The sequence below is a fragment of the Oryzias melastigma genome, linkage group LG15 (genome assembly GCF_002922805.2).
Source record: "Oryzias melastigma strain HK-1 linkage group LG15, ASM292280v2, whole genome shotgun sequence".
In the NCBI taxonomy this organism is placed as follows: Eukaryota; Metazoa; Chordata; class Actinopteri; order Beloniformes; family Adrianichthyidae; genus Oryzias; species Oryzias melastigma.
This window is the reverse complement of record NC_050526.1, coordinates 18802080-18828360: the sequence shown is the minus strand read 5'-3', so window position 1 is coordinate 18828360 and position 26281 is coordinate 18802080. Positions and strand designations below refer to the sequence as shown.

At 39.7% G+C, this 26281-nt stretch overlaps 1 protein-coding gene and 2 long non-coding RNA genes across 9 annotated transcripts in view; 1 reads left to right on the top strand and 2 right to left on the bottom strand.

The window, feature by feature from the left end:
• The window catches only part of nlrx1 (NLR family member X1), a 73099-nt gene extending 51412 nt beyond the window's left edge, over window positions 1-21687 (bottom strand). The window contains exons 1-5 of one of the 2 annotated variants that reach the window (XR_004949186.1): window positions 21180-21687; window positions 18677-18723; window positions 5388-5476; window positions 4915-5305; window positions 4584-4815 (exon numbers count right to left, since the gene is read on the bottom strand). Coding sequence is in view for 1 of the 2 variants with exons in the window: in XM_024297887.2 (XP_024153655.1) it covers window positions 4584-4815; window positions 4915-5305; window positions 5388-5476; window positions 18677-18693 (729 nt within the window). In the remaining variant the exon portion in view is untranslated. The remainder of the gene's footprint in view (window positions 1-4583; window positions 4816-4914; window positions 5306-5387; window positions 5477-18676; window positions 18724-21179) is intronic. The other variant, XM_024297887.2, reaches the window with a different exon arrangement.
• LOC118599711 lies at window positions 6306-8123 on the bottom strand. The gene is made up of 2 exons (XR_004949190.1): window positions 7964-8123; window positions 6306-7277 (listed from the first exon to the last, which is right to left on the bottom strand). It is a non-coding gene; the product is annotated as an uncharacterized LOC118599711 (long non-coding RNA).
• A 57-nt stretch (window positions 21688-21744) lies between the features above and the next one.
• On the top strand, window positions 21745-25100 carry LOC112162185. 6 transcript variants are annotated; one of them, XR_002922022.2, is made up of 7 exons: window positions 21745-21987; window positions 22458-22577; window positions 22781-22865; window positions 22980-23059; window positions 23510-23539; window positions 23648-23696; window positions 24208-25100. It is a non-coding gene; the product is annotated as an uncharacterized LOC112162185 (long non-coding RNA). The 6 variants fall into 6 exon arrangements; XR_002922021.2 differs by having other exon boundaries at window positions 23769-25100; XR_002922023.2 differs by having other exon boundaries at window positions 21747-21987; window positions 24478-25100.
• Window positions 25101-26281: the final 1181 nt, after the last annotated feature.

The following is a 26281-nucleotide window of genomic DNA, read 5'->3' as shown; positions in this document are numbered from 1 at the left end:
TGGACAGGACGTCAAAGCAGGACCGTTGATCTCAGGAAACTCGGGAATCTTCGTTTTGAAAGTTTTTGTCTGACACCTCACTCACATAAAATATTGTTTTGGTGAAACAAAGAACTTTTGTTAGGTTCGCTAAATAAAAATGTATTCTCCGTCCACTTCTGCGGCACCGTTGTTAACACCGGATCCTTTCTCCACGGAGTTTCCGCTTTTGTCCGGCATGGGAGACTCCCTGGCTGGGAACGGAGCTCGCCAAATAACCCTGAATGCAGTGTGCAAACGTTTGCGTTCCCACGTCAGCGACCGAGCCCTTTACGGAGCGCGGAGAGGAAGCGCGGACATGAAGGGAGGAGGGTGCGCGTGTCCGTGCGTGTCCGTGCTCCCTCACTTCTCCGTACAGAGAAGCAGCCGAAAAGGAGTTTATTCTTCAATGAAGGCAGAAGCGCGCGCTCCTGGCTTTAATGCACAGAGTGACACTTCTCATCGGCATCACTAAGTATGCTGTCGCCGTACAGTTTTTGGTTCTGAAGAAAAAAAAAAAACTCTTCCTATTGAGCAATATTCTAATGTTCTTCTATGAACATTGCCTCCGTTCTATAACACTCATCATTTTCAATGTTCAAAGATATTTTTCTGGACAGTTTTCTGCGTAGTCGCGTACTCCAATCGCTGAAATAAATTCAAGTTAAATTACGCGATCCGCCGGTTATTGCACACTGGGTGTAAAATTCCAGTTGTGTGTGACGTCACCAGCAGGTGTCAAATTCCGCGCAACCACAACAACTTGAGCGATTACGAGTCGGTTGGAAGTATAACCAGCCAAGACAGGACTACTGTGAACACACCACTCAATATAATGATCATCACGCTAAAAAAAATTAACAGAAAGCCCCTCCCAGACCGAGCCCAAAGCTTTTGAACACATTTATTGGCAGGCGAGGCAGCAATCCCCTCAACAACGACAGAGCCCAGGACCATGAAGCGTCTCCTAGTGCGTTCACTGAGCCTCAGAACATAGAACATTAGTGGAAGTCCGATCGCCACCCAGCTTAACTAAGTCCACTACTTTTTTATGATAAGGAAATAAAAACCGCCGAACCGACCCTAAGCCCGCCCCAAATATACCTACCCGCCTAAAGCCATTTTTGTCCGCAAATTTAGAACCAAAAACCCCCAGATTGGGCGGGAAACCGCCCAATCTGGCAACACTGCAGGCCAGAGCAATGGAGCAGCGATGATGAGAGTTAGGCCCGCCCTCTGAGTTTGACGGGAGAGTTTGACAGATTGCATTTGAATGGTGTGTCCACTTCCTGCTTCATGAAATGTGTCATTAAATCATTAAATAAATAAATATATAATGAAATGTTAAAAAGGGCTTTTTAATGGCTCTTTTCATGTTTTATTGCCACATTTATTTCAACATTTATTTATTTATTTAAACTTTTATTTATTTAATGCCACTTTTAAATAATTAATGACACATTTATTTATTTATTTCACATTAAATATATTTATTTCAATTTGGCTCTTTTCTACCACGCCGGCAATGAAATAAATAAATATATTATTAAATGTTAAAAAGTGCTTTTTAATGGCTATTTTCATATTTTAATGCCACATTTATTTCAACATTTATTTATTTATTTAAACTTTTATTTATTTATTGCCACTTTTAAATAATTAATGACACATTTATTTATGTATTTCATATTAAATTTATTTATTTCAATTTGGCGTTTTTAACCTACAAGGGACAATGAAATAAATAAATATGTCATTAAATGTTTAAATGTTCCATTTTAATATTTTAATGCCACATTTATTTCAACATTTATTTATTGATTTCAACATTTATTTATTTATTGCCACTTTTAAATAATTAATAACACATTTATTTATGTATTTAATGGTGTATATATTTATTTCAAACTGGCTCTTTCCAGCCTCATTTGTCATGCCTAAGTTTATTTCTAATTTCATAAAAATATTCTTCCTTCCACAGAGCTCTAGACTAACTTTTTGTATTGGCTGCACCGGTACGCCTAACTTTTTTTCTTAGGTGCACCAGCATGAAGGTTCGGTGCAGCGACCTTCTCAACCTCATTACATTTAGCTCTACACTTTTACGTGGTCACTTTCCTTTTTATTTGCTGAGAATATCTGCATTAAAACTTGAAAATGACCAAGTAACATAAACATAAAGCTCTTTATTTGAAACACAATTCTACAATAATGACAAACTACTACATTTATATAGTATATAAAATGAATAAAAATGTGCAGTTTAAAAAAGCTTAAATTTGGGACAACAAGTGAAATGGGTGGAGCCTATCACCCTGATCTGCACCCAAACTGAACAAAAGTGTTTGTTTTAATGCGCGCCGACGCGGCCGGTGTGGAAGCTCCTTCAGATGTACATTCTCATAAAATAATAATTCTTATTGGTGGTTGTTACACCTGCACACACATACAGGATGGAGACTTTTGGAGTCGCAGAGATTAAGTGTTGTTTTTTTTTGGTGCACTGGTGCGACCAAGAATTTTTCTTTAGGCGCACCAAGGAAAAATTTGGTCGCACTCTAGAGCCCTGGTCCAAGGTGATGCTGAACTAACTGGAGTCCTGGATTCAATGGTACATTACCAACTACAGACATCTGGTGTGAAGGGTTAAAGATCTGGAGTAAAGGTTTTTCAAGTTTACACGATGAAAACATTTTGAAGCAAATTTAGTTTAACTTTGCTTTTTCCAAATGTGGATCTTTTTTTTGCTTCAAGCCCAATCTTCTGAACAGTAGAGCTGGGGGGATCAATCCAAAATATCGATGGTATTGATCTCAAGTTGGTATCGTTGCCGGATCGTTACCAGCTCGCAGATATCAATATTTCCACTCTTGTTGACAATGTTTCTAGATTAGCCTAAAGGACCCAGTTGAGTCTCTGCCTCACCACTCTCACTAGTCCTGTGAGATCTCAGCAGCAGATCTCACAGTGCATGTATGCAGGTGGCATGCATTGTTCACCATATTTCTATTCTATTTAAATGCTGACTTGGATTTGAAAAATTACTTTTGACCTGTTTTTATTCTATTTAAAAGCTAAGAAGTTACAAATTCTTTATATTTCTACCAGTTGTTTTTTATAGTAAAAAAATTTGATTTATTTTGTATCATAGTTACTTGTCTCTTGGCTTGTTGACTGTTTTGCATTCAATTCTTCCCTGTTTATTTAATTTGAAGAAGTTTTTATCTTAAAAAATGTTGTCCATTGAATTTCAAATACTGTCCTAATTCTAAAAACAATAGAGATTTTAAGGTTCGTGTCACCATTTACAAAAAATATCAATATTGGTATTGATAGATAGATAGATAGACAACTTTATTAATCCATTTGGGACGTGCCCGCAGGGAAATTAAAGAAATCCGATATCCGTGATATTGATCAGTATTGGATCAGTATTAGATCAATACGCAAATGCTCAGCATCGCCGAGCCCTACTGAGCAGGGAGTAAAGAAAAGACAGCGAGCAGATGGTGAATGGTTTGGTGGTGTTATACTGCAGATAGAGTGTTGCGGCAAAACTGAGTTGAGGGCCGCTGTGGGCTAAACTCCAGCTTACTTTGTCTGACACGCGTTCTGACAAAAAAAACTCCAAAGCGTCCGTCTGCTGCAATGTGTTTATTGCTTTTATCTGCAGCTGTGACAGACTTTTTCTAGCCAAGTTAACGCGGTCAACAACTTATATGACCACAGCCAGCGGCTCATCCCACATCCATGCATCCTCCACAGGTGACAAGTGAGCACATTTCACAACTTTGTGACGCGTGCACCGACAGTGACACACCCACAACCAGGAAGACGCCGCTAAGTTGCATCTGTGCCACCTCATTATGGATCCTACATGGGGCTATATGGGGTATCACCCGAAACAGCTTCTGCTCAAGCAGGGGTAGAAAAGAAACGGGGCAAACAGAATCTGAGAACTAAATCTGCTGCTGGTGTCAATGAAAAAGAATGATGAGGCCTTTCTAAGCGTTAAAGGCATTTAAAGTCCAACTATGACACTTTTTTATTTTCTTTAAACGTTCCCAGTGGCGTTTTAATTAGGACTGGGAAGTTTTTAACAAAAATTCCTGTTGATCTGAAGCCTTCGTTTAAAAAAAAAAAAAATCACTCTGTGTGGGCGTGGCTTATGGTACTGAGCTGGGTAACCCCGCCCCTTATCCCCCAGACATGTTAGCGAGACACAGACTTTGATAAGCCCATGAAAAAATAAAAACAAATAAATAAATCATGATCATTTAGGCTGCATTGCAGCAGCAGCAGCAGAAAGGGTCTAAGCGTGCGTCAGTTTCTAAATGCGTGAAGCCAGTGGTGACGTTTTTAGATTCTGACGAAGGGTTAAGTTCAGGAGAATGATTCCGCTGTCCGGTTAAATCACCCGGATCCTGAGCGCTGATGGTTTTGCGATTTAAAAGGAGAAATCCTTGGAAATGCAAAAGCAAAATTATTTCTTATTATATTTGCTCTCTTTCAGAAGAAAAACATGCATGTTAAAAACTAAAAAGAGATGCAGAGCTGGGTCTCACCTCAGGAAGGAGGTACTTCCTCAGCAGGTTCACCACAACCCCAGCTGCAGGCAGAGCCTCGCCTGGGTCACTGCACAGCTCTGTGGACCCAATTCGGAAGTCCAGGTGCATCTTCTCCATACCATTGAAGAGGAAAAGCACTTCTTTGGCCTGGTCTTCATTTCCACTGAGCAGTGGGTGGTTTCTCAGGTGGAGGTATTTTCGACCCACTATTTCCCTTAAGGAGGCAGCCCTGTAAGATCGATTTTCCCAGGAGAAAACAGATTTCAGTGTACGAGTCGATAGCTCTCCATTAGGCCAAACATGACACTGTAGCAAAGACACGGATTACTTTGACAGCTGGCTGAGGTCCTTGCAAGAGAAGGGGAGTAGCAGTTTGAACTGGGTCAGCGTGGTTCCACAGCACCAGTCCAGCACCAGTTTTCGGACCACAGTGTCCTTCCCGCTCCCAACAGCGCCGTACAGCAGCACATTCATTCCCAGATCTGGGGTCCAGGCGTCAGTGTGGTGGAACAGCTGCTCCACAGTCATAGGGGGGCTGGAGGGGCTGCTGCTCTGGAAGGGCGAGTTGAGCAATCCTGACCTCTCCTCCTCCCTTCTTTCCAGAATCAGTGGGTCCACATGCATGGTCTCTGGTCTAAAGGAGCCCCCGAACTGTTTCTCCTCTTTGGGGAGATGGCTGAACCATAGGAAGAGCTTCTTCTTGTGGATGTCTAGGGGGTCTGCATAAACACAGAAACACAACATTAGAAAGAACACAAGTCTATAAAATCAGGACACGCTCTGTCTGAATGAAGGTTGAACCGGGAGCTGAAGAGGCTGAGCTGACGGTCCTGATGCTCAGGCTGGTGTTTGGACCCCTCCTCCATACTGTGAGCAGCTGACAGAGCCGCCTGCAAAGAAACACTCTTCAGCCTTGTGCATTCAGAGCATGCTAGTAACATAAGGGGATGTTTATGAAGTAATCGGATGAAAAATGGACATTTTAAATAATAAACATATAATTGACTTCTTCAACAGTCCACAGAAAAATAACATGAAAGATTTATTTTTGTTTTTACAAAGACTGTCTAATACTAGAATGAATTATTACAACAGGAACAAAAACAGTGGAGGAGAAATACGTATTTGATGATTTAGTACGTTTTCCCACTTGAAAAGAAAATGACCATCTGTCATCGATTCATTTGGACACTGAGATAGAAAATCAATCAAAATCAATCAATCAAAAATCCTTTATTACTTCCACAATGGGGAAATTCTCTCAGTGGTGGGCAGCAGCCGCTGGACGCTGCTCTATCGCATAGAAAAAAAAACAATTTTACTTTTTTGTGCATTTCATTGAAGAAAGAAGGATTTAAACCTGTAGTACCAAACTTTGCAAAAACATCATCACTATTGGACGCCACATCAGAGAAAAGATGACGGGTGGAGCCAACAGCAGATGCTGTTCAGACCAACCCCCAACACTGGCAGGTGAAACGTGAAGCCAACCCGGAAGTAACAAAACGTTGCAGTACCGGCGCTGACCAGAGAGGCTGGTGCTTAGAGTGAGCAAATTCCCATAGACTCCCCTGATAAAATCCTCATTTTCAGCCCTCCAATAAACCCCTTTAATGCCTGGTGCTTAAAGTTTTTATTTCATCAATAGCTGCATATTTGATCCATGACAACTCTGAGGGGAGTGAATTTTTTTCTAAGTTTGCACATTTTTAAAAAAAAAAACAGGATTTATTTTCGTTTAATGAGGGGGCGCGGCCTTTGATTGACAGGTGACGATCGCGGTGGATTCTGGGAGCTGTGCTCCGGTGTTTAGCTGGTCTGCTACAGATTTAGCGTTAGCATGAGCGCTATATTTCGGTTTTTGTCCTGCTGCCGTGATGTAAACTGTTCTAACACTCTCTGGGAGTCATCTGGTGTCTTTTCTCCGGTAAGTACTAAAGTAATAACTTTATATTTGCCGGAAATAAATCATTAATGTATATTATGATTGGTTTAGTTCCAGTAATTCAATTTTTTTATTCTCAGCAAAATTTATGTCTATTATGTTTAAAAAAGGACGTTTTCTCTGTATTTTTATTGATGGTTATTTTCTATAATCAAAAAGTTATAACATAAGGACATGATTCAGATCTGCTACAGTGACACCAGAATCTCTTAATGTGAAGTTCAAATGTGAAGACAGAAAACTTTCAGTTAATACGAACATATAATTTGAATATTTAATTTTTAACAAATGTATGCATATTAAATGTTATTTTTTTTAATTGTATCTAATGTTTATCTTGTATGTTCTTCTTCAGGTCTGCTTCTGGTGGTGAGTGGATTTATAATCCAAAACAGCATTTACATTTAAAGGCATATGAAGATATGAAGATGACTCTTGCTGATGTGTGTGATTCAATAAAAATCATGTTTAACATATTTGAGTGACCAGTCTCTTCTGTTTATTCACTGTTTTAGCATATAGGTAAGACAAAAGGAAATGTGGGTCAAAGTCAGATCGTACAAAATTTATTTTTGTAGCAGTTAAAACCATTGAAAACATTGTAGAATTAAAATAAAAGATGTCCACCACTGCCCGCCTCCTCTGAACCAGGTGATGTGGGTCCTCGCCGAGCTCATGTCGCTGTGGTGGTTTTGTTGAACGGTCCTTCTGGTGCCAAATGGAAATGATGTCCCCATTAATCCAAACTGTAATTGTAAGGAAAAGAAAATAGTTTTAATTCAAAAATATCTGTACATGTGCTGTTTCTGTAAAGATGAGCTAAACACACTAAATAAAATATTTCATCTTGTTTAAGCTCAAAATACATATGAATATCTTTAAACCAAATCTTTTAAGAAAATGAGTTTGCCTATGAAAGAGCATCACAGTATTTAGATTGGATTGTCAGCAGAAGAGGAGGCAGCATCAGTCATGTTTAACCTCTTCAGACCTGATGTTCATCACATTCTAAGTGATATTAGTTCATTCTGCTTCACTGTGACTGTGTTTAGAGGATTCACTTAAATATTAGCTCCAGCTTTAAGACGTTGACATGATTGACTTAACTATGAAGTAAAAAGAAATTCTCCTCATATTGTAATCACAGCATCATGTGATCATATATCAACAATTTGATTTAACACCAGAGGAAAAACTACGTTTTACACAATCATATTACTGTTGTGGTGTATTTTTGATGTGAATATAACGACTTCAGTAACTTAAGACTAAATAACTCTTATTGAATAAGTTAGCTTAGGACCACAGAAATGTTCAAACAGTGGATGTTCAGTTCGTACTAAACTCGTACCACGGGAAAATACGTTTTCATTGTTGTCTAAAAGTCACTTCCACCGTTTTACAGATTGTGTGTAAAACACCAAGTACTCACCTGTAAAGATTCATGATGTCAATAATCCACCGCGGTGCTGCTTTGCTGGAGAATTGAAGCGGTTAGCCATAATCTATGGAAGTTTTTTAAGGTCATAATTCAAAGTATTATGCATTATTCAGTTTGCAATTCAATATTCAAATCAGGCTTGCAAAATGATCATTCATTTTGTAATTTACAATTCAATATGAAAATGTACAATTTGATATCAAAATTTTTAAAATAAAATATTGAACAAAAACAAAATCAATTGTATTGTAAATTCTCATGGGTTTTTGATGTCATAATTCCAATGACTATGTATTTTGTAGTTTACAATTCAATATTCAAATTAGGCTTTTAATGTGAAAATACATTCTGTAATTTACAATTCAATATTTAAAATTGACATTTCAATACATGGTTTGGTTCAAATTAATTTTAAAGTAACTTTAAATCTATTGCATAGTAAAATCTCACGGTCTGTTTGGGCCAAAACTCAATTCATCATGCAAAACAGCGCCCCCCCCCCGCTGTAATGCATTCTCAGTTTTATCCACCCGCTCCAAGTCTGTCAAAATTCAAACTACTTTGCATTCTGTCAGACGCTCATCAGGGCGGGGCCTTCCACCCCTATATATGCTAAATCCCGCCTCCACTTCCTTTCGACCAATCAAAAAATAGTAAAGACTCAGCTAATCAATGGAGTTGTTTGTTGTTGGAGGTTACAGAAGAGAATGCTATCTGCTAAAGAGTTAGCTTCTATCTGGATGACTTACACTACAACCGCTGTGTGACAGCTCAAAGAGATTTTGGAGCACAACTTTAGGGCTGCTGTGAACTTTAAGACAGCGGTCCCCAACCCTCGGGCCGCTGACCGGTACCGGTACCGGTCCGTGGCTCACTTGGTACCGGGTCACAGACAGAAAAAAACGTGCGGTCGGGCGCGTTAGTTCAATGATTTTAACAAGTCTAAAGGTTTAAACTTAGCCTTCGTGGTTAAATTCTTCTTTCACTTCAAAGTAGATGCTAATCAAACGCTAACTTTAGCCGAGTCTGAATTTTAAGGTGTCATGGATAAATAAAGCAAAATAAAACGACACAACCATTGTATTTTCTGAATATAATAATAAACGTGAATCCACCGTGTCTTCATCTTTATTATCTGTGTTTGTGAAACGGTGTGTGGGGCGACAGTGGCTCAGGTGGTAGAGCGGATCGGCCAATGATCGAAGGATAGGCGGTTCGATTCCGGCTCCCACCAGCCAAGTGTCGTTGTGTCCCTGGGCAAGGCACTTAACCCTACTTGCCTCCAGTGTATGAATGTCCTGGTGATGGTCAGAGGGGCCGTAGGCGCGTACTGGCAGCCACACCTCTGTCAGCCTGCCCCAGGGCAGCTGTGGCTACAGTAGCAGTTTACCATCACCAAGTATGAATGAGGTGTGAATGAATAAACAATGTAAGTGCTTTGAGCATCTGGAAAAGCGCAGATAAATCTAATCCATTATCATTATTATTAAACACTGGATTGAAGACTCTGTCGCCACATTTCATTACACAGAGCAGCTCCTGCTACGTGAGAACAGATGTCTCCTTAAATCCGTTTTTGTCGAGGAAGACTCGGCTTTGTCTGTAAACAGCAGATTTTTTTTCTGTGAAGTTGAAGGTCCCGCTTCGGTTCTTCAGTGGTTCTTTTCTGCCCGAAAGAGAGGTTCTGAATACGTCTTATTGTTTTGTTTTTGTTAGGTTGGAATTACGAAGTTAGCCAGTAGACGCTCTCAGTCATGAAAACCAACACGGATGAAGAGAGCGACGTCCGGGAGTTTTTCAAAATAAAAGAGTAGCTTCAATCTGGATCAGGGGTCTGCAACTTGAGGCTCCAGAGTCACATGTGGCTCTTTTATCTCTCCATAGTGGCTCTCTGACTGAAGAAAAATAAAATAATAATAACTAAAAACAATATTGGAGATTAGCTATTATTGTAGCAACATACTAACGTTTTTGGCTAATTTGTTATCTAGTGGGGTTTTTAGGCTAATTTAGAGTTTTAGCTGCTTCAAAATGAAAGGTCAAATTGCATATTGAATTATAAATTAGAAAATGCATTGTCATTTGAATTATGACATCAAAAACCCATGACAATATACAATGCAATTGATTTTTGTTTTTATTCAGTATTTAATTTTTTTAAACTCCAATATTGAATTGTAAATTTTCATATGGAATTGTAAATTGCAAAAATTATTTTCATGATAAAAGCCTAATTTGAATATTGAATTGTAAATTACAAAATGCATTGTCATTTGAATTATGACATCAAAAACCCATGACAATTTACAATATAATTGATTTTAATTTTATTCAATATTTTATTTTAAAAATTGTGATATTGAATTGTACATTTTCATATTGAATTGTAAATTACAAAATGAATGATCATTTTGCAAGCCTGAATTGAATATTGAATTGCAAATTGAAAAATGAATTTTCAAATTGCCTAGTGAATTTGCAAATTGAACTATCAATTGAAAAATGAATAATACTTTGAATTATGACCTAAAAAACTTCCATAGTTAGCATTAAGGAACCGGAGACGCCAGAGCTGTGGGCGTGAACTAAAACAAACTACGGGAAAAGCGAGTGAACTCGGTTCCGCCCCCTTTCCCCATATTTGAAACGTCAGTGTGAGGCAGAGTTAACTCGAGCCAATATGGCTGCGGCCATGAGGTGAATATTCAGGCTTCTTTTCAGGGACTATGGAAGTCAATGGGTGACGTCAGAGATGATTCGTCTAATTATATATTATGTCTATGGTTCAGACTCAGAAATGACAGAAACTCCATCTATAACCTGATTTCAATCATGTCCCGGTAGCCAATGGGCTCAAAGCCCTGCCCCCATGTAAACTGCAAAACTGAAAAGTCTGAATTGAAGCTGTAACTTGACAACTGAGAGCAAACAGGGACAAAAACGATAATACAAATGTTATTTTTCATTTAGCAATTGTTTATTTAATTCAAGTTTCAAGTTTACATCCGTTTTCAAAATTTCTCTTAAGTTTAAAATTATGTTCAAATTTACAATTCTATTTTCAAAATTTCAGATATTTTCTAAAATTTACCATGTGTACTTCAAGTTTAAAACTTTTACATTTTCAACATGAGTGTAACGGATCATGGATAATCTGTAGTCCATACAGATCACAAGCCACGGTTGAGCACGCACGTGTACCGCGGACCATTACAACCCCCACCTCCCGCGTGCACACTCCTCACGCTAGCATAATTGAAATCAATCGTCACGTCAAATTCATGTAAATTGTCTTTATTTTAACAAGCGCTAAAGTTTCTGCTTGACAGTTCTCCAGAAGTGTGTGAACTTGAAGCTCCCGTGTGGGAGGAGCTCCGTCAGAAACTGTTCTCGACTTCATCATGGAGGACCAAAATGATGAAATTTCAGGTTTATTTAATTTTAAGAGCTGAATAAAACCATTGGTACACATCTCCATTCTGGGTTCAGAGAATCTTCCAGTTAGGATCAGCCATAGCAGGAACTGTCCCACGCAGGAGAAAGCCGTAACAGGGACGTGCTGTCGGGGACGATAGTACGGCAAGCGAAAGGAATCATAAATCGGCAGGAAAAGCAGCCACGGCAGCACCGTCTTTTGCAGCTAACAATTATTGTTTTAAATATTTAAATGTTCCCACAATTAGTTTAAGTTTAAAAATTTAAGTTTCAATGTGACTGTTTTATTTTACGAATTAATTTGGACATCAGAATTCCAAGGGGTACTCCAGATAGATTTGGTGTTTTAACACTATTTTTAAGCATTCTTTTCTCTCAGTTTTTTTAGATTTGGTCTAAAAGCATGTACATGTAATCAGAGACTACATGTTTTAGCATTTTGTCTGTCTCAAAGTTTAAAGATGTTTTTTTTTAATAAATAGGCTTCTCCAGAAATTAATTTAACTTTTACTTTGTTTTTTTTGCAGTCGTTTCTTTTTTTCTTTATTTTTTTTTTTTACTAATCCAAAAAATGATCAGAACCATGACCCTAAAACCATGACACGATCTGAACCGTTAATAGTAGTAGTTGCCATGGCGGCGCAATGCTTGGCAGCGGCTTCTGTAGCTCCCGGAAAAAAGTATTTTTCTAATACTTTTTCAACCCTTTTTAGTGGTAATTTAGAAACCACTTCGCGTCTGAAGTATAGCTCGACTGAACTCATGAACATCTGGAAGAGTTCAGTTAGTTTCATATCTAATAACTTAAAATCGTTACTTGGAAGACTGCATCTCCTGAGGTCTGCAGCATGGCGGAACAGATCAACGGGACCAACTGTCAAGAGGAAGAGATGCGCCAGGAAACAAAAACGAGGCAAGCGGGCGGGTGTGCAGGTCCGGTTGATAGCCAGCAGACCAGCAATACCAAGTCTCTTTTTGGCCAATGTCCACTCACTGGACAACAAAATGGATTTACTTCGCCTTAGACTGAGTATGGCAGAGAAGAAGAATTGTGCTGCTCTTTGTTTAACTGAAACCTGGTTAAATGAAAACATGCCGGATTCGGCCTTCCAGATGGACAACCTGCAGCTGTTCAGAGCAGACCGCGACTGCCGGTCAGGCAAAACATGAGGAGGACTATGTGTGTACATAAATGAAGGTTGGTGCACTAACTGTGAGGTGAAAAGAAGCTCCTGCTCTGAGGCCGTAGAGCATATGACAGTGAAATGTCGTCCGCACTACCTACCACAGGAGTTTACTGTTGTGTTCGTCACCATTGTTTACATTCCACCGGGTGCCTGTGCCAACGCTGCAACACAGGAGCTTCATGATGTCATCGGCTCGCTGCAAGCCAAGCACCCAGAAGTGGTTTACGTGGTTGCAGGAGACTTCAATCACGCGAAACTGACGGACACCCTTCCCAGTTTTTACCAACATGTCACCATTCCCACTCGAGGAGACAACACACTGGACTGTGTGTACACAAACATCCGCGGTGCATACAGAGCTCTCGCTCGCCCCCACCTTGGCCTCTCTGACCACATCTCCCTGCTACTGGCACCATTCTACCAGCCTCTGATAGGAAGGGTAAAGCCAACAAGAAGAACTGTCCCTGAGTGGCCCAACTGTCACTGTGTTTTACAGGAGAATAAACAAAAAATCGACACAATTATGTCAATATAAAAAAGTGCAATAAACTAAAAAAACTCCAAGAAATTCCTCCGTTTCTTTAAAAAGCTCTTCAAGAAATTAAAGCTTAAAAACAAATATTTTCTTATTTAAACATTCTGTGCAACTTCAAATAGCTTTCAAAGACTGAAGAAAGACCAAGAGATCAACTTAAATGTCCTCCTATTCTGTGAGGCAACAAATGGGAAGCATGGTCCGTGTAACTGTGCTTAATGAACAAAAGCCTACAGATTGCAGGTCAAGGAAGACGAGAGTATCAACCGTTTAGGTTTAAAGCTGCCCTTTGACAGGTCACAATATTACCCCTGTACTAAATATCCTCTCAGATGGGGTGCTGGTCGCAGGGATACACAAATAGCACAACTACACAAATAATCCTTGGGAAACTTTTCTCGTGGATTTTCCACCACTGTAATGGGTCCATTTCACTGTCTGGATCTGGTGCCAGCAGGTAGTTTTTAAGCTCCCTTTCAACCGTTTCTTTGTCAGTGAGTCCTTCACTGCTAGGGTGTGATTTCTTGAAAAAGCTGCCTGATTACTTTTTTTCTGTTTCTTCTGTGTTGGTAGCATTGCTGCAGCTCTTCCCTCTTCCGCTCCCTCCGTTCTGGCTGAAGTAGACGGCTCCTCGTTTTAAGCCATCATCTCAAACACTGCTCTCAGTTTGACAGCATCCACCTTTTCTGCATCAGTGTATTGCAGCTTGAAGCGTGGATCTACCAGGGTTGCGATGTCAAGCAGTTCGTTAGTAACCTGGTCATTGTACTTTTCATCAAGGTATGCCATCACTGCCATCTTGATGTCCTTTGTGAGCTGTTTTACATAATTCTGCAAAACAGTGAAATTAAGTAATTAGGTAGGGGTGGGATTATAAAAGTTTGCTTCTTCCCACTCTTTTTCAAGCAATCAGTCACACTCTACTGACTTTAATTATCACAAAAATGAAGGAACCAAATGTGACATATGTGTGTGTTATTCTTATAATCAATGCTGTCATGAGTTTGAAATAATTGTGTGTTTTGTCCTGTATTTTTTTAATCTATGCTTGAAATAAACCAATCAATCAATCAATTATCTCCAGCTTAATTTTTTCAACCTGTCTTTGTGACTTGTTATCCTTTATTTCACAGAAATTATTTAATGAAGTATAGGAAAAAGGCTGATGTGCTGCATTAAATTTGGATGCTGGTGAAATCCAAGAACATTTATCGACTTGATTTACACCCGAGAATGACTGAATAAATGAGTACCAACACCAACCACCTCCTCAGCTGAATAGTCAACATGAAAAACTTTTGTTTTTGTCATCAGTTTGTAAATGTAGATTTAAACAACTCATTATAAGTAAATTAGGTTAAAAAAACACAAAAATAGGATTGGTATTCTGCTCCCTAACTCACCAACAGCTGAGGGAAGACGATGTCCAAAGCAGGTTTTTTTTCAGTTGTTGAGTGATGTGGCCTTCACTATATTTATCCCACTGTTGGTTGTGATGCAGACTTGTTTGTTTTTACTCAAGTCCCCAAGATGCAAGTGCGTCTGACAGGCCCAAAACAATGGCTTTACCCGTGTGGTCCACAGGAAAGTAGGCAGTTTGAAGACATCTGTTCTTCAAATTCCAGTCTTGGTCGATGTAGTGAGCAGTGAGGCTAAGATAAGGTTCCGACGTGCGACTTGACCACAAGTCAGATGTGGTAGCGAAGTATGACACATTTTGGAGCTCCGTCTCGACAATCTCTCAGCACTCAGAATAAAAGTTTGGCAGAGCCGTCTGAGAGAAGTGTTTACGTCCAGGTAGTTCGCAACGAGGGTCGATTACCTTAATTAGCTGCTTGAATCCGTCATTTTCGACTGTGTTTATTGGTAGCATGTCTTTGGCCAGACAGTAGGTGTTAGAGTTGTACATACATTTATCTCATATTTGCTTTGTATGATTTTAACCTTTTTTCTCTTTCTGCTCATTTGAGGTCGTGCTCAGCTGGTATCTGGAAGGATGCAGTCATCCTAGGCTGAAGGCTGTCTGGAGGCTGACATTACAGATACTCAAAGAGGCTGACGCCGACATATTGCATTGAACTATGACATTAATGATAGTAGCAGTTTGAGGCTGTTTTTCCTTCCACACCTTGAGAGCAGCAAATGTAAATAAAATAAGACCGCCCCTGAAAGGTTATAAATATGGAAACCCTGAACCAAGATCTTCAGAGCGGGTGGAGACTGGTTTGAACATTTTCTGTCTGTTCTCCTTGTGCAAGTAAAATCTGATTTAAGAACTGACCCCTCTCTTGTCTTCCTTTCAGAGAAATGTTTCAGGTTGTTTGAACCTAACATTTAATTGGTCCTTCGAGCCGGATCCCAAGACATCTACGAGGTTCCGGCAGGTGCGGGGAAACCAGGGTGAGACTGTGGCCACAGCAGGTTCCCTAGCAGTACATGGCCAACTGCAGGCTATCTCTCTGATGCCGTTCCAGAACAGGATAGCTTTGGACATGCTACTCGCCGAGAAAGGCGGAGTCTGCTCGATGTTCGGGGAGCAATGCTGCATCTTCATCCCCAACATCACCGCTGCGAATGGCAGCCTGACCAGAGCCATAGAAGGGCTTCGTGCCCTCAATGGTAAAATGGAGGAGCACTCCGGGGTTGACGCCACCATGTAGGATACATGGATGAATGTGTTCGGCAACTATAAAGCCCTTGTGTCCTCTATTCTAGTCTCCATTGCAGTTTTTGCAGCTATTCTGACCTTATGTGGATGTTGTTGTATTCCCTGCCTCCGTTCTTTAGTTAACCGATTGATAATAACTGCTATCTCACCAGCAGCGCCACCACCGGAACAGCTGTACCCACTTTTAGGTGACGATCCAGAACCTGAACCAGTTTCTGATGAAGGAGACGCCCTCTGCCTGCCTGATCTGTTCCCAGACACTGGTGACTGTGTAGGGCAACACTTCTGAGTGTAAATGTATTTGTGCTGATGAATGTGATCCTCCGGCTGAAAACCTTCCCAGGGAGTGGCTGACAGGTGATGTGGGAATTTGAGCAAATATGTGATAAACAGGGGGGAATTGATAGAGTTGAACATACATTTATCCTATATTTGCTTTGTATGATTTTTAACCTTTTTTCTCTTTCTGCTCATTTGAGGTCGTGCTCAGCTGGTGTCTGGAAGGTTGCAGTTATCCTAAGCTGAAGGCTGTCTGGAGGCTGACATTACAGATACTCAAAGAGGCTGACGCCGACATATTGCATTGAACTATGACATTAATGATAGTAGCAGTTTGAGGCTGTTTTTCCTTCCACACCTTGAGAGCAGCAAATGTAAATAAAATAAGACCGGCCCTGAAAGGTTATAAATATGGAAACCCTAAACCAAGATCTTCAGAGCGGGTGGAGACTGGTTTGAACATTCTCTGTCTGTTCTCCTTGTGCAAGTAAAATCTGATTTAAGAACTGACCCCTCTCTTGTCTTCCTTTCAGAGAAATGTTTCAGGTTGTTTGAACCTAACAGTAGGCTACAGCATTTGTGATGTCGCAATGTCTCTTCGATTTTTTGTCGTATGGTGTTACATTGGAAAATGCCAACTGTAAAGACTGCTGCTGCAGTGCAGGTCTAACCGTTGTTTTTGAAGTCTGACATTGAGCATACTCGAGGGGATGGTGCTCCCTTAAGTGAAAAAAAAAGGTTGGTGGCATTTCCAGATTTAGTTGGAACGTATCTTCTGCACAATTTGCAGTGGACGTTACTTTGTCTTTCATCCGACTTTAAATAACCGAAAAACGTCCACACGGCGAAACTTTTTGGGCCCTTCCCTTCAACAATGCCGTCGCCTCTTGAACCTTCATCTGCGCCCTTGTGGCTCGAGTTTGTCAGCTCTTCAGACGGAACATTCATTTTCTGCATGTGTTATCATTTGCAACATATGCAGATACTAGCTTGCATACTAGCTTGTAAATAACGTTTACCCTAACTTGACGTGGCGCAGTTTACTCAGTGATTGGTCTAGCCTTGTGATACTTAGTTCTGATTGGACAAGAGGGAGGGTCTTAGGTGGCGGTAATGCGCCTTTAAGGTGGTTGCCAGCCGCTGTAAAACCAAAAGAAGAAGAAGAAGTAGAAGGGCAGGTCTTCCGTGGGTTTTCTCCCGTGTTCATTTAAAACGAAAGTCTATCGTAAGAGACTCATTTCACAATCAAAAAAATGTTCTATTGCAATAACGATTATTATTGTTTTATCGCCCAGCCCTAGAATAACATCAGTCTATATTTTGTCTACAAACAATTGGTAAAACAAATTCACATATTAGTTTGCACAGTTTCAGAGAACTGTTCGGAGTGGCATTTCCGCATTCAAAAGCCTCCACCAGCTCACATTGTTCCTAAGCCGCTCAGAGACATATCTCAGAGACACACGGTTTTCCCAAGTCCAGACAGACAGTGGTCCCGCAAAGAACCCTTTCCTGTTCACAAACACAAAGTCACGAGCCTGGCTACTCTGCTCAGAAATGTGGTTCACTTGCAGATCAGTCCACACAGTCAAGCAGACGCTGACAGTACGTCAGTGTCATGATTTGACTGGCTGGATATCGATGTGCTCTTAGATCGACTAGTTGTTCTAGTGAGACAGAACAAGCTAGGTTTTTTCCATAAAATGCAAGGGCCATTGAAATATTCAGTCTCAAAATTGAAAACACTGAAATATTTAAGATAGAAAATAATATTTCGGGGCATAAAATTTTGCTGTTTGAAAATCAAAGGTTCGAAAGAAAAAAATCAGAAATAGAATTCACAATCTGATGGAACAGAAAAACTTCCATAGGGATCAAATACTTATTTCCTTTGCTGTATGGTTGCAAGTCAGCCAGGTTTACAACGGGCTGCTGGAAAGGCGACATGTTCTACAGTCAACTTTAGGAACCTTCTCCTGTTTTAGGTTAGCTTAGATAAGTTTAATGAAGGCATGGAAGTTTTTTAGGCACCTATGAATTCTGCATGGATCACAAAAGGTTCCAAACACTCTCTTGGACCATATCAGAATTCCCTCCCTACTCCTTAACTACTAAATACCTAAATATGCTTGGGATTCTAAAAGGAATTTGGACATCATGCTCACTACTTTTTTTCTTTTGGAATAGCGAATATGTCATCAACCATTTCACAAAACAAAAACCTAAAAAATATGAACATTTTACAATAATATAAATCGGATAATGAAAACAAGGACTGTTTATGAAAGACAATTAATATGATTTTTTTTTAGGATGAAAATTTGTTCTGACACAATGCATTGTGGTCTACATTTACAGGTCTAGTGAGCATCAATGCACACTGGTTTTTCACAGAGACTTCTGGGAAATTTCTAGAGCACTGGATTTTGGAATTGTACATTCAGATAGTACAACAAAACGACAAACGCACCCTCTGACAGTCTTGCTTCATGGGCAGATCACTGCAAAAATGCTACACTTGCATGTCTTGTACTGCTGTTTTTAGCACTCTCAGCATGCAGCAGGTGAGTACTGCAGCAGCTGCACTTCAATAAACATACCTGTGTGCTCCAATCATCCTGTAAGCAGAAGGTGCTGTCCGAGCGTCCTGAAAGACATTCCAAGTTTTGTCAGCAGCTTTTTTTTTGGGGGGGGGGTTATTTTCAGTTTATGAACGAGTTGCTGCTTCACAGAATCCAGTGAGCAGAGCTTTGGTGTGAACAGAACCAAACACATTGCAGCAAGATAGCTTTAGGTACAAGCTTCATCATATTAAACCAGGCAACTGAGTGAGTGTCTTTGATCCAAACAGTTCTGCTCAGATCCTCAACCACATTCTAGAAGCCTCTTTCTGCAGAAGCGTGCCAACTTCCTGACTCTTAATACACAGTTTTGTTTTGACACTGTTCTTTTCTGCTCCCCAGAGATGTGGTGGGACTTTATTTGATCTTTCTTTGGAAATCATTATGAAAGGAATCAACAAGTCAGTGCTTGATAAAGCTCTGGCTGTAAGGGGTGTGGAAAATGCATGGATGGATGAAGACATGAGCTCATAATTGCAACCGGCCGCTGAGGTGATGAGAAAACATGCTGGTGAACATTCTTTCATCAATACTGAAAATAAAAGACTAACAATTAAAACAAAAAAGGAAATTACCCAGTTCTGACTTTAAAGTCTAAATCAGGGGTGCCCAAACTTTTTCACTCAAAGGGTTAAAATCTAAATGGGATCCCAGTCTGTGGCCCAAACACATTTTTCTTGCATGCCATGAAATAAAAGAAAAAATAAAGAATATGGTTTTATTAATTTTGATTCTGTATTCATTAAGTAACATAACTTAGTAAGAAGGCTCTTAGGAATTTCAAACACACAAGAGAACCCAGGGCTGACACACTTGGGGGTTGTTTCAGCCATAACTGCAGGAAAAGAAAGTGCTAACAGCCCAAATTAATATTGCAGCTGTAGAGTTTTGGAACACCACAGAGAATCCATTGGAAACAGGTAAGGTGTTTGAACTAAACACTACACAGCTTCTGCAGCCACAACTAGGCGGACTGAAAGGTAACTTTTGGTGGGCCGAATTTGGCCTTTCATTTATGTGAATCGTTGTAAATGTGTAGGATGAAAGTGTCAAAGACCCACTCCAATGAAAATGGTGGTTTGGATGTTGCTAATATGTAGAATGTTTCTCAGAATGGAGGACAAATATAAAATAATTTAATATAAACATGGGGCTGCACGGTGGCGCAGTGGTTAGCGCTCTTGCCTCACAGCAAGAAGGCCCCGGTTCGACTCCCGGCTGGGACCTTTCTGTGTGGAGTTTGCATGTTCTCCCCGTGCATGTGTGGGTTTTCACCAGGGACTCCGGCTTCCTCCCACCGTCCAAAAACATGCTTCATAGGTTAATTGGTGACTCTAAATTGTCCGTATGTGAGAGTGCATGTGTGTGTGGTTGAGGCCCTGCGACAGACTGGCGACCTGTCCGGGGTGAACCCCGCCTTCGCCCTTCAGTAGCCGGGATAGGCTCCGGCACCCCCGCGACCCCGAAAGGGATGAAGCGGTCAAGAAGATGGATGGAATATAAACATAAAATAATTTAAGCTTAAAGCTCCAGCTGCATTGCAAAAAATATTTCTTTAACCCTTCTGCTCTCTTTGGGGTCCAGGTGACTCCACCCACATATTGATGTGTGATTCCTTCCATGACAAATGTGGACAAAGGGGGACAGGATTTTATGTCTGCCATGAACATTAATGAAACTCAAAAATCATTGATGAAAAAAGTTCAGCGCACTGTCTTGTGGGGTCCAGATGACCCCACTTTTGATGTAAACAAACCAAGGAGAGTGGAAGGGTTACAACAACACAGGCTTTTTAATTTAGACTAAAAACTGTATAATCTGAATTAGAAGACCATATGGAATGATTTTGCACTAGAAAAAATATAAAGTTGGAGTTTAAATTACAGTGGTGATGAGACAGCGAATGAACTAAGTGGAGTTGACAGTGATTTCAATGATTGTTTGGACATTAGTAACCTGTTGCTAGTGTACCGGCGCTTCCAGGTTTCATTTATCCGCTTTTATTCTTTGGCTTTGAAACTTCCTCATAGTTCAAACCACTTCTAGGGAAGTACAGTGTACACCTGAAGAATGAGCAGCACAGAGACACACACAGAGCTCACATCCTTCTCAAGTTCTCAGGTATTAAATATATTGGATTTATGAGTAGTTTTCTTTATCAATAAATCCTTCCGTCATAGTTGTGCTGAAGTGAATCAGAATTCTCATAGAAAAGCTGTTCAGTCTCCACGTTTCTGATTTGAGAAAAAGCAGTATGAACACAAACATGTAGCTGAACCAAATTTCTGTCCTTCTGTTCCTTCCCAGAAAGGACTGTGCTCTGTTGGTTCTTCTGACCAAACTTACAGGAATTATTTGTTTTTCCATGTTGATATAGGAGCAGGCTGAGTCCGCCTGTAGCTTTATGATCACTCATCAGAAAGCCGACTCAGCATCGCACCTCAACCTTCATGCCCTGCTCAGATGGAGCACTCGGACTTACCTGTCTTCTGCTCAACTTGCTCTCACTCCGTGATCAGGAGTGGATGGCGGCTTATTCCCGGGTGACGGATCGAGGACAGACGTGCTGCTGCTGGAGGATTCGGTCAGAAGACTTCATGGAGTGGAGCTCGACTCTGTCAGAACGTGAACAGACAGGCCGTGACGCGCAGAACGAGCAGGTTGTCCTTCCACCGAGCCGGAAGAGTCTCGGGATGACAGCTCACATGTCAGCCAGGCTGTCGTTCCGCCTGGACCCGGTCTGGAGGTCAGTCGGGCACACGGACGGACGGCGGTCCGAGCTCAAAACCGAGACCCCGCCGGCGGGGGCCGCCTGCCAAGGGCCTCCGGGTCCGGTAGATGCAGAATCAGTCAACAAACAAACAAACACCCTGTTATTTCTGGATGCAGATACGACAGACCTCCACCGCCGAAGCAGCCGCCCCTTAGCTCTGTGTGCAGCATTGACTGTAAAAAATACTGTACTTCTCGACACTACCTGATCCCCTTTCCCTAACCACCCCCTAATCACGCGCAGATATATTACGTCACTTCCCCTTTGCCGCCAACATTTGCTACGGTGGAGAGTTTTGGATTTGATTTGCGTCAGCTGGATTTGATTTCCGACAGTTGGGTGATCGGGTAGCCGAAACAGAGATCCGACAACTGTATATTTAACAGCTGATCGCAGTCACTACTATTCCATAAACCATATTCCAAAATCATCCATTCTTCTGTCAGTAACGGATCTCCTCCTTCAACAGAGTTACTCCACCACGTTCAAAGGATGACTACAGTTACAACCTGATCAGGTAAATACGACTTAGTTTAAGTCCTTGATATTTGTGTTTCGTTGCTAATTTAAACAGTTCATACATTTCATAAATACAACGTTATCATATTTGTTTACATAAAGACCCCAAAAACGTGTTTTGTATGTTTTAGTATTTACTTGTAGAATGTTCCTGATGATCATGGAGGACATAAGAAGAAATGAGGATTAAAATTATGGTGTTTTTTAATATTTAATGATTGAAATAGTTGTGAATCAAGAACAAATGAAAACATGTTTGTAAAAATGTTGTAGTTGTGTAAAATCTACAAGTTCTACAGACACATTTCTGTACTGTCACAGTAAATGTTAAAGCTGTTGATGGTTTCATATTTGCTGGGGCAGGAGAAATAACATTACCTTTAGTTTGAAATTTCCCTTTAATCTAAATTTTAAATTATTTTCTTTATTGGTTTATTTGATAAACAACATTAAATTCTCTGTTTTTAGATAGAATATGTCCTGGACCAAAACCGTCCTCCAGGAGAGCTCATAGTGAAAGAGGATGATATCTGCTCAACCTGTGAAGACTTTAGGATCCTGAATATGACACAATGGATGGAATACACAGTAAGTATTGTTAGTCCAAAATACTGTAAAGAAAATATCATGTGACACAAGATTTGAAGAGTATTTCTTTTTATTTCAGATTGAGAATGTTTGTCTAATAGCTGTGAGGAAAGCTGCACAGACATGTCATTAGTCATTCTGGTGCATCTTTTCTCTGGTTATAGACATGATGGTGTTAATGTTTGTGTGTTTGTTTCCTTTAGGAGAAAAATGTCTACATTGATGACCTCTACTGCCTTTATGACCACCTGGAAGGATCTCAAAGATGACCTACTGCGCTCCTTGCTGGTACTATTTTGATCGTTTATTTTTTTTCTCTTGTGTGTGTCCATGTCTGTGTGCATGTGTGTGTGCATGTGTGTGTCTGTGTGCATGTTTACTAATTAGTATCAATCCCTGTAGGAAACCTTCAGGTCAGAGGTCATGCTGATGTTTCCACTTAGAGCAGACAGACAGGTCCAGCTGATCTCTACCTGCTTTGTGTGAGTGTCCTCTGTCTTTCTCACTCTGTGTTTTTAATAGGATAGAGAAGAAAAGGAGAGGTTGATGTGTCGTGTTTTGTGGATGATGATGATAACGTCTCTATTCAGACTATATTTATAGCTGAGAAACAGAAGCTCTTTCTGGACTCACTTCACCCTGATGGTTTTTGAGATGATCTCTACAGAACAATATTTAGGTTGATGCTACAGAAATGAAAAGTTGCTCTGACCTTGTTCAAGGACAAGTGTGTTCTTTGGATAGACTGTCTAACAGCAGCCTGTTAGGTTCTCAGGCTGAAAGGTTCAACATGGAGCCTCAGATTTAAAGGTTCAACATGGAACTTCGTTAACAGATTTAAAGGTTCAACATAGAGCCACATCTCAGAATACTTTATTGATCTATTTTGACTGGTAAACATTTGATTTGTGTGTTATTTGTATTCTCTGCAGTACCAGGAGAATGGCATCTTTGACCTTCAGGTGTGTCAGTACAAACTTCTGAAGCTCATTGAATCCATAATAATGTAATTAGAACTAGCAGGTTCACGTCAGCTCTCTTTATTTAAGTTCTCCTGTTTTCTTTTTCAGCTCTTTTCTCAGCAGATGTCAGACAGCTGCTGCAGCATTTCATGCTGATGTGAGTATTTTCTTCCTGTTACTAGATTATAATGTTAATATGCTAAAGAAATGTATATTACATTATAATAAGCTCTCTGCATCAGCACCTGCTCTGAAATGAGATTCAGTGAAGAAAGTTTCCTCAGAAAAACACCAGTTTCAGTCTTCAGATTCTATTTTCTGGTCCTTAAAGCTGTTTAGACTTCATCACATCAGTCTCATCCACAATCACCGCTCTAGTTCAGACTCATGTCGGCTGGTTTTGCTTGTGACTGTCCACAAAACCTGCGATGAACTTCTGAGAGGTGTTTATGCTTTTCTAGTGATGGGATCGTCTCCAGCGTTTATTTTTAACCTGAAGAACATCTTCCTCACAGTCTTACTGCGTTTGTGAACATGCAGACACATGAAAGGTGGAGGAGGACGTGATGCGCTCCTCCACTAGCAGGATATAAAATACATGAAATATCTTTCCAGTAACTTGTTTTTCTATCTAGTTGTCCGCTCTCTCGGCTTCTCTGTGTCTGAAGGTCTGAATTTCTAAACTACTGTCTGGTAGTTTCTAAACATTCCAAATCTCCATTAATGCTGATGCTGGCAGGTGTTTTATTGTGGAGGTCAGTGATTTATTCTTCATTTTCTTTAAGGTGTTGCTGTAACTGAATCAGTCATTGCTATCATACAAAACTCCATCAGAGCAGAAGGAGTGAAGTCATTGTTTCCTTAATCTTTAGGATTTTCATGAGAACCAAACAGTCTGGAGTCTTTTCTCATCTCTGAATCATTTTCATGTTTCACAGGAAGTGTCGACAACAGGAAGAGAGGAGCAGTGACGACATTGGATTCAGAGGAGACCCCCCCCACTACTGCTGTCACTTTTGCCTGAATAAACTGTTAATAATTTATTTCCTGCATTTTTATTGAACATTTCATAATCCACTGTAACATAACTCTAGCAGATGATTATGACATAACATGACCAAAAACAGGAACCAAAGATATGATCCAAGGAAACTAACAGCTCAGTCACTTTTGTCTCCTCCCTTCAGAGGTCGCCTCAGCCAATCACCATCAGCGCTTCACACAGGTGGTTTTTACACCTGTGTTATACTGACATGGAACACCAGATGTTCTAAAGTTTATTCATTTGAACTACTAAAAATGTTTAGTTCAACATGAAATTAGCAAAAAAGAAAACAAAGAAAAACTACAGAGCCTTCTATTAATCACAAACTTAAAAGAATGGAGAGAAAAAAGTTTCACCAATTGTTCAAATCATTATTTATGAATATGTTTCAGTCTTTGAAAGGCTTGAAATTCTCAGTTATTAGATTAATTATATGTTTTAATTCCACAGAGGAAATGGTCAAATGTTTGTCATTTGTATATTTACATTTATCAATACAATATTTGGCCAAAATAAGATAAGATTTGGTTGGTCTTCAAAGTCTCAGAACAGTTTGTTTCAAACAGGGAGAACATTTCTAAAACAAATAGGTTTAGGTTTCAATAGGATTGATGCAAAAGGAACAGCTGGGGTCAAAATACTTTAGAAATCTTTGGAAAATAAGATGTTAACTACAGTAAGAAGTAAAATAAAGACATAAAAAAGGAAGGAAACAACCAAACAGAGATTTGTTCAAAGGTTATCTGGACAGTTTCTGAGGATTTCATGGTTTTTAATGAGACATCATATATTTTGAATCTGTTAAATAAAACAGGACGTTTACAATCTTTCCATTAACAACAATGAATACTACATTTCTTAATTAGTAAAATAATATTAATATTTGTAAATACATTTTCCTTAAATGTTAATACGTCTGAGGCACAAAAATGGTGAATGTAAAATTGAAGATTATTCCTATTTCTAAGGTTTCTCCAAAAAAAAATCTTGGAATATGAACATGGGAACAATAAACGTTCCAGTTTCATCATCCAAATGACAAAAATGTGCAGAGTTTAACACAATCTGCTTTTAAGAAATTCAGCAAAAGGACAGATTTTATTCATTAGTTTGAAACGGGATCCTTAGATTTTTGGTAAACTAGGTCATTTAATTATTGTAGATTGTCCCTACATTGACTTTATAGAGACAATTGTCACATCCAGATCTGCAACTTTGTTTTTTTTTTGTTTTTTACTTAACTACACTACAGAACAAGACTTGACTTTATTGAACAAACAGAGGAGGAATTAAATAACAAACAAACAAACAAAACTAATAAAATGAATACAGATCTGAGCAGAGTGAGGCAAAGAACAAAAACATGTTTTCACATGACCACAAAAGGGAAGTTTTAGTTCACCATACATTGTTTTTATTTTTGGTTCCTTGAGGAGCTTCAGCAATTCTAAATATAGTTTGAGTTTGTTGGTAGATATTCTACATCTTTATACATTTATATTTGTGACAAAGGATGACATTTACAGGTTGACATTTCTTCTAGTTTGTTTTCTAATATGATGTCATGATGGGGTTTGATGGAAATGTTGGCCGTTGTGGGAAAACCTCTCCCAGCCAATTATGTGGTTCCTCCCAAAATATTTGTATTTGGGGACAAAAATAAAATAAATTAAGTGAATTATTTCTAATTATTTCTA